The 10705-nt window shown below is 38.4% G+C and overlaps 1 protein-coding gene across 1 annotated transcript in view; it reads left to right on the top strand.

Annotated features, from left to right (window-relative positions):
- SCUBE2 (signal peptide, CUB domain and EGF like domain containing 2) overlaps positions 1-10393 on the top strand; it is a 101815-nt gene extending 91422 nt beyond the window's left edge. The window contains exons 22-23 of the mRNA XM_042782838.1: positions 2029-2108; positions 10241-10393. Coding sequence (XP_042638772.1) covers positions 2029-2108; positions 10241-10393 — 233 coding nt within the window. The remainder of the gene's footprint in view (positions 1-2028; positions 2109-10240) is intronic.
- The last annotated feature ends 312 nt before the right edge of the window (positions 10394-10705 follow it).

Below are 10705 nucleotides of genomic sequence, written 5' to 3'. Positions count from 1 at the left end.
AAAAAAAAAAAGACTAGGTTTGCTGGTCTGATAGAGCTTGGTGAGATCCCTGAGACTATGGTCCTTAGTTAATCTTCAGGTCTTGAACTGAACTAACTCCTGTGGCTTCCAGCCAAACAATAGACATATGGGGTGAACATTTACATCAGGTAGATACACTCCTAGGAGCTCTGGTGGCATAGTGCCTAAGATATTTGACTGCTAACCAGAAGGCTGGCAGTTCAAACCCATCAGGCACTCTGCAGAAGGAAGACTGTGCAATCTACTTCTGTAGAGATGCTGCCTCAGAAACCCAAGGAGGGGTCGCTATGAGTCAGGACCAACTTGATGGCAGTGGTTTTGGTATTTTTACTTTAAGTACACTTCTTGGAGCAATCAATCATGGGATAATAGAAGGGCTGTTACATTATGGGGAATTACAGTCAATGTCATGAAATAAAATGTGGATGAACTTCTCTTTGGAAGATAAATCTGCTCTGTAAACTTTCACCCAAGTCACGATAAAAATTTTTTTAAAAAAAGATCCCCCTCTCTCCTCACGCATACAGTTTCAATGATGTCCTTATAATTTGTTTGGCTTTGTTGCACATGACATGCATATGAAGAGACATTTTTCTCTGTCTGAAATTTGGAAAAGACTGTTTTGCATATGTTAGGTTTGAATTATGACTAAGAAATATACTAGATTTTAAAAAGGGAAGTATTTCCATTTGGAGCAGGATTATTGTGTGTATTGCCTATAATGTGCATGACAGTACAAAAATTATTAATGAGAAAGTAAACATAGTTTTCTTCCCTCAACTAGACAAAGAGGATACTAGAGTTACTAACCTGGTTCTCCCCTCTTTCCCGACCCCCATCCAGCCCATTCATAACAAGGAGGGAAGAGTCATGCTTGGTGTAAGAAGCTGATTGTTTTACAGCTTTTCTGCAAGAACAGAAAAAGAGGGGAGATGAGAAAGGGGAGAAAAAGGGAGGAGAGAAAAACCATGAGTCTGGATGAGCTCACTTAGGGAAGGAACAAGGACTGAACCCTGGAATCCTTTCACAATAAGTTGTTGTTGTTTTGTGCCATCGAGTCAGACCCAACTCATAGTGACCCCTCCTTGGGTTTCCGAGGCAGTATCACTATGGAAGTAGATTGCCCAACCTTCCTCCCGAGGACTGACTGGTGGGTTTGAACCGCCAGCCTTCTGGTTAGCAATCAAGTACCTTAGGCACTATGCTACCAGAGCTCCCACTTCACAATAAGAGGGGGAAGGAAAAGCAAAGGAGCCTCAGAGCAGCAACCAGTGAGGTAGGAAAACAAGAGTGTGGTATCCTGGAAGCTGAGTGAAGAGATGTATCAAGGAGGAAGGGTTAAATGACACTGATGGATGAGGAATGAAAGTTGACCATTGGGATTTAGCAAGATGAAGGTCATTGGTGACCTTGACAAGCAGTTTATGAAGAGTGATGAGGACCAAAGCTAATTGGACTGGGCTTAGGAGAGAAAGGAAAGAGGAAGGAGAATTGTAGGCAGTGGGTATTAACAATTATTTCCAGGGGTTTTTCTAAAAAGCAGCAGAGAAGTTTGGCAGCAGCTGAAAGAGGAAATGCTGTCAAGCAGAGGCATTTTTTTTAAGATCAGAGAGATAACAGCATATTTGCATGCTGATGAGAAAGGCCAGTGGAAATTTTTATCACTTAGGAAAGAAAGGGAAGAATTACTGGAACAATGCCCTTGATTTGGTGATAGAAGGTGGATCTGGTGAACAAAGTGGAGGAACTGACCTTGACTAGATGCACAGGGGGTTCATCTAAGGGAACAGGATGGGAAGGTGGGGGCAGATGCTGGTGAGTAGATATGGTGGTGAAGAGGTCTGTGGGAGTTTACACCTAATTGTCTCTCAGAATCAGAGTGATAATTGTTTTGATAATTGCTACAGAGGGGCATTCCTCAGAACCTTATCAAAAATGAAGGAAAGAGTGAGTTTGGAAATAATGAAACTATAAAATTGCAAAATGTTATGTTCTATTTTCCAACAGAGGACTACCAGGAACTCATTGAAGATATTGTTCGAGATGGTAGGCTCTATGCATCTGAGAATCATCAGGAAATACTTAAGGTAAGTGAGTTACTAAGGTGGATAAAGTGGCCACCCAGACCCCCCAGCACTATTGGAGGCAGGTTTCCCTCTTGCTCTGTATTTTCACCTTTCAGACACCAGCCTTCCTGGGCTGAGGTCAGTTGTATACTATCACCAGACTTAATTTTTAAAAAATTTTAAATCCAGTGGTTGTCTTTAGTGTTGTCAAATAAGTTGCTTTAAAAAAAAAAAAAAAGTTCAGAAATTTGTTGGAAAAAACTTGCTTATAAATCCAAGCCAGAGGCAAATAGTATTTTCATACTGATTCCAAACAGTTGAGGATCTTTGGCATTTTATTTATCCTCCGAACCCAAAGTTCACCAAATTTTTAGATATTTATAAGTAATTAGCAATAAATATCTGCCATGTCACTAAAACAAAGTAAACCAAAAAACCCTAGTCATTGTATAATCAATTCTGACTCATGACAACCCCCTCTGTTGCACAGAACTGTGCTCCATGGGGTTTTCAAGGCTGTGACTTTGTGGTAGCAGATCAACAGGGTTTTCTTCCAAGGTGCCAAGGTGGGTTTAAACTACCACCACCCTTTCAGTTAGTTGTTAAGTACTTAACCATCTGCGCCACCCAGAAACTACTGTACCATATCATTAACCCTGTAAATATTTCAAAAATCCCAATGTTACATCTCATCTAGTTGAGAAAAAGAAAACAAGCTTTTTTAATATATTAAATTTTCCTGTATAAAAATAATACATACTGACTTCAGTAAGATGGTGGAATAGGCAGACAACTACACAGACCCTCTTAAACAAAGATAAGAAAAAACAATTGACACAGATACAGAAGACAATCTTGCAGCCCTGGGCTTTGAAAGGAAGGATACAGAGGTGGATTAGACACCAACTAGCAGACGAACCTGAACGAAAACAGTGAATAAGGAGACAAACGGAGCTGCAGACTATCAGCTGTTCTGACAGCATGGACAGCCTGAATTTTACAAGTGGTGTTCGGACCTGAGAAATAATCTAAAAATTGGCCCTGCTCATCAAGGGCTGCATGGACTACTACACATGTAACTGACAACTGAAAAGGGAAACAGCAAAGGAGACAAACTGAGCTGTGGACTTTCGGCTGTCTGGAGGGCACAGCCATTTTGAATGTTTACAAGCAGTGACCATTTTGGATATTTAAAGTGACAGTAGTTTTATTCAGATTCAAGGGACCTAACACTAGGCTCCACTTGCCAAAGACAGCATGGACATACAAGAGGCTGACAACTAGAAAGGAGACAGGTGGTGAGTGCATAAGTGCTGCCAACTAGTGAATAGAGCAACAAAGTACCCTGCTTACTCAGATACATCCAAACAAAACAAAGAAAATGAAAATCTTGGGCAAATCACTCTAACATACAATCACCAATTAAATATAAACACAAAAATGTCATAATGTCTCAGAGAAAGCAGACCACCACAGCCCACACAAAGAAACAAGATAAAGTAGTAGAAACAAGGGACCAGGATACAGAACCAGAACACATCCCTGCTGAAGAAGCGGCATTGGAAATCCCTGATAAGGAATTCAAAAGAACTATAGTAGGTACTTTCAATGTATTGAGAGACAGATGAAGGAAAACTCTGAAAAAATTGAGGAAAACAGAGAAAACCCTAGAGCAATTTTGGAAGACAATACAAGAACAAAATGACAAAATAAATGAAAAATTAGAAATGATACAACATTTACAGATAGAAATCCAGAAGATTAATACTGAATTCTCAGAATAGATAACACATTGAATAGAATTGAGAAAGGAGTAGAACTGAATCAATGGAAGACAGAATTAGTGAATACCTCAATACTTCTTTGGAAAGGGATCAATCAGAAAAAAGAACAAAACAAAATGAAGAAAGCCTAAGGTTCATGTGGGATACCATCAAAAAGAATAACCTACGTGTAACGGGAATTCCAGAACAGGAAGCAACAAATAAAACCACAGAGAAAATTGTCAATGATTTGTTGGAAGAGAATTTCCCTGGTATGATGAAATGAAAGATGAGAATATATCCATTCAAGAATTCCAATGAACCCCAAACAGGATGTTGTTGTTGTTATGTGCCGTCGAGTCTGACCCAATTCATAGTAACCCCTCCTTGGGTTTCCAAGGCAGTATCACTATGGAAGTAGATTGCCCCATCTTTCTTCCAAGGAGTGGCTGGTGGGTTTGAACCTCCAGCCTCTGGTTAGCAGTCAAGTGCCTTAGGCACTATGCTACCAGAGCTCCCCCAAAAACAATCACCAAGACATATCATCATCAAACTCACCAAAACCAAAGACAAAGAATCCTAAAAGCAGCACAGGAAAAAAGAAAAGTTACCTACAAAGGGCAACCAATAAGACTAAGCTCTGATTTCTAGGCAAAAACCATGTAGGTGAGAAGGCAATGGGATGCTATATATAAAACCCTGAAAGAAAAGAATTTCCAACCAAGAATTATATACCCAGCAAAATTGTTCCTCAAATATGATGGTAATATTAGGACATTTCCAGATAAGCAGAAATGAAAGAAACTTGTTAAAACCAGAGCAACCTTGCAAGAGATGCTAAAGGGAGTCCTTTGGACAAAACCAACAAAAGCAAACAACAACTGACCATTATGATGACATAAACCAGAAACCAACCCAGTTATGGAAGTATCCAAAGTAAATAAGCCTACAAGATTGTAAACAGAGAACCAAAGACATCAATTGGCAAATGAGGACAACTACAAACCAGAAAGAAGGAAAATACAGTGTAGTTACAGCACTTCTAAGTGGTGAGGAAGTCAAGAGAGTTGCAAGATAGAATGGACTGTTCTAAACTTGGGAAGAAAATTATAAATCATAGGATAACCTCAAAGAAAAATGATAAACTTTCACATCACAATAAAAAAGAGGACAAGCACAAATATTTAGCAAATACTAAAACAATAGCAATGAGGTAAGTGATAACATGATTCATAAACAAAACAAGTTCAACACAGAAAATTATATGGAGCAAAGAAATCAGTTGTTGTTGCGATGGTAAGAAATCAGTAACACCACAAAAAACACATAACAAAATGACAGCAACGAATTCATACTTGTCAATAATTACACTGAATGTCAGTGGATTAAATGTACCACTCAAAGAGACAGAGAGTGCAGAGTGGATAAGAAAACATAACCCATCAAAATGCTGTCTACAAGAGACACATCTTAGAGAGAAAGACACAAATAAACTAAAGATCAAAGGTTGGGAAAAGATGTATCAAGAAAATGGCAACCAAAAAAGAGCAGGAGTGGTAATATTAATTTCTGATAAAATAGACTTTAAAACAAAAACCACCATAAGAGACAAGGAAGGACATTATATAATGATTAAAAGATTGATTGAACAAGAGGACATAATCATAATAAATTTCTCTGCACCCACTGAAAGAGCCCCAAAATACATAAATCAGACTTTAACAGAGTTGAAAAGACAAATAGATGACTCCACAGTCATAACAGAAGACTTTAATACATCACTTTCAATCAAAGATAGAATCACTGGAAAGACACTCAACGAAGATGCAGAAGAACTAAATAACACAATTCACCAACTTGACCTTATAGACATCTACAGAGCACTTCATCCAGCAACAGCACAATATACATTCTTTTCCAGTGCACATGGAACATTCTCTAGTATAGACCATATGTTAGACCATAAAGCAAGCCTTCATAAATTAAAAACAATGAAATACTACAGATCATCTTCTCAGATCACAATGCTACAAAATTAGAAATCAACAATAGGAAGACCAATGAAAAAAGAGCAAAAACATGGAAACTGAATACCACCCTCCTTGAAAATGACTGAGTAATAGAAGAAATAATCAATGAAATTAAAAAATTCCTTGAATCAAATGAGAATGGAAACACAACATACCAAAATCTTTGGGACACAGCAAAAACAGTGACCAGAGGCCAATTTATAGCAATAAATGCACACATCAAAAAAGAACAAAGAGCCAAAATCCACACCTTAACCCAACATCTCCAACAATTAGTAAAAGAGCAGCAAAAAAAAAAAAAAAAAAAGCCTACAGTCACCAGAAGAAAAGAAATAATAAAGATTCAAACAGAAATAAATGAAACAGAAAATAGAAAGACATTAGAAAAAAAATCAACAAGACTAGAAGTTGTTTTTGAAAAGATTAATAAAATTGACAAACCACTGGCATATTTAACAAAGGAAAAGAGGGAGAGAATACAAATAACACAAATAAGAAACAAGTTGGGTGATATCACAACAAAACCAACAGAAATTAAAAGAATAATATCAGGATACTATGAAGAACTATACTCTAACAAATTTGAAAATCTTGAAGAAATGAACAGATTTCTAGAAACATACTACTTACCTAAACACAGACTAAGGTGGAAAATCTGAACAGACCCATAACAAAAGAAGAAATTGAACAGGTCATAAAAAAATTGCAAACAAAAAGAAGTTGTGATGGTTATGTTTGTATGTCAACTTGGCTAGGCCTGGTTGAGTGGCTGGGCATCTGGATGTAGTATTCCCCATATGAGACTGGTAATCAACTCCATGGTGAAATCTACTGGGAGCAGCTGAGTAGCTGCCTTTAGGTATGTAGTCTGCTTCCTGTATATAAGGAGAAGCTTTGAGAATGGTCTCTAGCCTATGGCACACTTGGATTCTGCATGTAGCTGTGTCATTGCTCAGCAGCCTGCTATGCTCTGCCAAACTTGGGACTTGCAATGGACTTAAGTTAATGGCCTGCCATATGGTTTGGTAACATCGGGACTGTGCCTTTTGACTTGTCAACCTTGAAGCTTCTCAGCCTCAGCAGCCAGCAGCCGTCTGAGTGAAGAAATGCCTCTATCTTCAGTGGGCTAGGAGCAGGAGGCAGAGCTGGACCCCAAGGTTGAGGGGCTTTCACCCAGCCCCTGGAGCTTGGCACTTTGAACTTGGACTTAAAGCCTCCAAATTTTAAGAATAAAATTCTGTTTGTTAAGGCCATCCCATTTGTGGTATATTTCCTGTCAGAGTGGCACTAGTTAACCAGAACAGAATCCTGGCCCAGATGGTTTCACTGGAGAATTCTACCAAATGTTCAGAGAAAAACTGACACCAATGCTACTCAAAATATTCCAGAGCAGAGAAAAGCATGGAATCCTCCAAAATTCATTTTATGAAGCAAGCATAATCTTGATACCAAAACCAGGCAAAGATAGCACTAAAAGGGAAAACTACAGACCAATATCCCTCATAAACATAAATGCAAAAATCTTCAATAAAATCCTAACCAATAAACTCCCACAACATATAAAAAAATAATACGACCAAGTGGGGTTCATATGCAAAGATGGTTCAACATTAGAAAAACAATCAATATCATCCGCCACATAAATAAAATAAAGGAAAAGAACCACATGATCATACCAATTGATGCAGAAAAGGCATTTGATAAAATCCAACACCCATTTCTGATCAAAACTCTCATCAAAATAGAAATAGAAAGGAACTTCCTCAACATAATAAAGGGCACATATGCAAAACCAACATTATTTTCTCAAAGGAGAAGACTGAAACCATTTCCTTTGTGAACAGGAACCAGGCAAGGATGCCCTCAATCACCACTTCTATTCAACATTGTACTGGAAGTCCTAGCCAGGGCAGTAAGGCAAGAAAGAGAAATCAAAGGCATCCAAATTGGTAAGGAAGAAGTAAAACTATCCCAATTTGCTTATGATATGATCTTATGGATAGAAAACCCAAGAAACTCAGCAAGAAAACTACTGGAACTAATTGAGAGATTTAGCATAGTGGCAACATACAAAAATCAGTTGGATTTCCTCTACACCAGCGAAGAGATTGCTGAAAAGGAAATAAGGAAATCAATACCACTTACAATAGCTACCAAAAAAATAAAATACTTGGGAATAAATCTCACTAGGGACACAAAAGACCTGTATAAAGAAAACTACATAACACTACTTCAAGAAACCATAAGAGATCTACATAAATGAAAGAACATACCATGCTCATGGATAGGAAGATTGAACATTGTGAAAATGTCAATACTACTCAAAGCAATCTATACACTCAATGCAATCCCAATCCAGATCCTATCAACATTCTTTAAGGACATGGAAAAACCAATCACAAATTTTATACAGAAAGGAAAGAGACCTTGGATAAGAAAAACATTGTTGAAGAAGAACAACAAAATAGGAGGTCTCACACTCCTGGATCTCAAAACCTACTGTGCAGCCACAGTAGTCAAAACAGGCTGGTGTTGGTACAATGACAGACACACAGACCAGTGGAACAGAATTGAGAACCCAGAAATAGATCCATCAACCTATGGTCAGTTGATCTTTGACAAAGGGATGAAATCTATTACATGGGGAAGAGATGGTTTCTTTAACAAATGGCTCTGGCAAAACTGGATATCCATTTGCAGAAAAATAAGATCCGTACTTCACACCATACACAAAAACTAACTCCAGATGGACGAAAGACTTACATGTGAAACTGAAAACTATAAAGTTCCTCAAGGAAAAAATAGGGGCAAATTTAGAGCCCCTAATTTATGGCATAAATAGACTGTCAAGCATAACCCAAAATGCACAAACAGCAGAAGATAAACTTCTGAAAGTTAAAATTAAATTTTTATGTGCTTCAAAAGACTTCTCCAAAAGTGTAAAAAGAAAACCTACAGATTGGGGAAAAAAATATTTGGCAATGACATATCTGACAAGGGACTTACCTCTATAATTTATAGAAAACGCCAACACCTCAACAGCAAAAAGACAAATAATCCAATTAAAAAAATGTGCAGAAGACATGAATAGACATTTCACCAAAAAGGATATTCAGGTGGCCAGCAAGTACATGAAGAAATATTCACAATCATTAGCCATTGTTGTTGTTGTTGTTGTTGTTGTTTGCCGTCGAGTCGGCCCCGACTCATAGCGACCCCTCCTTGGGTTTCCGAGGCAGTATCATTATGGAGGTAGGATTGCCCAACCTTCCTTCCGAGGAGTGGCTGGTGGGTTTGAGAGATGCAAATCAAAACAATGAGATACCATCTGGCCCCAGCACTTATAGCAAAGTTCAACAAGATAGAAAATAACAAATGCTGGCAAGGAAGTGGAGAGATTGGGACTCTCATGCACTGCTGGTGGGTCTGTCAAATGATACAACCACTGTGGAAAGCAGTATGGCAATTCCTTAAAAAGTTGGAATTAGAAATACCATTTGATCCAGCAAATCCCATTACTATGTATATATATCCTACAGAAGTGAGAGCCAGGACAAGAACAGATATATGCACATCCATGTTCATTGCAGCACTGTTTACAATAGCCAAAAGATGGAAACAACCTAGGTGCCCTTCAACAGAAAAATGGATAACCAAACTGTAGTATATATGCAGAATGGAATACTATGCAACACTAAAGAGTAACGCAGAATCTGCAAAACATTGCATAACGTGGATAAACTTGGAGGACATTATGCTGAGTGAAGTAAGTCAATCACAGAAGGACAAATATTGCATTAGTGCATTATTGTAAAAAGTCAAGGAAAGGTTTATATATGGAAGGAAACTTTCTTTGATGGTTACCAGAGGTGGTAAGGGAGGGGAGGAAACACTGCAAAAAAAAAAAAAAGGCATACATACTTATTGTAGATAATTAGGGGGGAAAAAGTAAAAACTGAAAGAAGATAAAAATCAGAGGACACAATTTTCAAAGTGTTTTTTAGCCAGGGTTTCAAACCAGTTCATTGTGGTTCCACCCTACTGAGAAGTTGCATGTGCAGCCCAGATACATTGAATCAGAATCTATAGTTTAACATCCTTAAGTATTTCTTAAAAAGCCCCAGGTTATTCACAGGTGATTTTATGTATGGGGATGTTGTTAAAATGTAGATTCTGATTCAGTATATCTGGGGTAGAAATGCAAATTCTTAGCAAGGGGTCAAGCTGGAACAAAGCAGTTTGAAGCCTTGTTTACAGCTCCCCAACCTACTGCGTAACACTAGGTCATTATAGCTCCATTGGCAAAATGTCAGAGTGTTTAAATATTTTGGCCCAGTAACAAAAATTCTGTTCTTTTTAGGATAAGAAACTGATCAAGGCTCTGTTTGATGTCCTGGCCCACCCCCAGAACTATTTCAAGTACACAGCCCAAGAGTCCCGAGAGATGTTTCCAAGATCCTTCATCCGATTGCTACGTTCCAAAGTGTCCAGGTTTTTGAGGCCTTACAAATGACTCTGCCACATGCCATTCAGTGCAAATGTTCTGCCTGTGGGCTTGGTGGGATGAGCCGTCTGCCTCTGCATGCCAGCACACAGTTGGATAGCACTGCCTCCAGTATCAGTGACTTGTTAGAGTTCAATTTTTATAGATAATACAGATATTTTGGTAAATTGAAGTTGGTTTTTCTTTCCCAGGTTTGTGGATGTGGACTGAAAATGGCTTTGAGTTGTACCCACTTCTCATTGTGGTGGGCAGATCTCCTGGTTACCTGGCTGAGCTGGACTTGAGTCAGCTGAGGTGAGACTCACCTGTCCTTCATGCTTC

The sequence above is a fragment of the Orycteropus afer genome, unplaced genomic scaffold (genome assembly GCF_000298275.1).
Source record: "Orycteropus afer afer isolate SDZICR_OR568_19922 unplaced genomic scaffold, OryAfe1.0 scaffold00014, whole genome shotgun sequence".
Lineage (NCBI taxonomy): Eukaryota > Metazoa > Chordata > Mammalia > Tubulidentata > Orycteropodidae > Orycteropus > Orycteropus afer.
The sequence above is the reverse complement of the archived record's forward strand: the minus strand, read 5'-3'. Positions and strand labels throughout refer to the sequence as shown.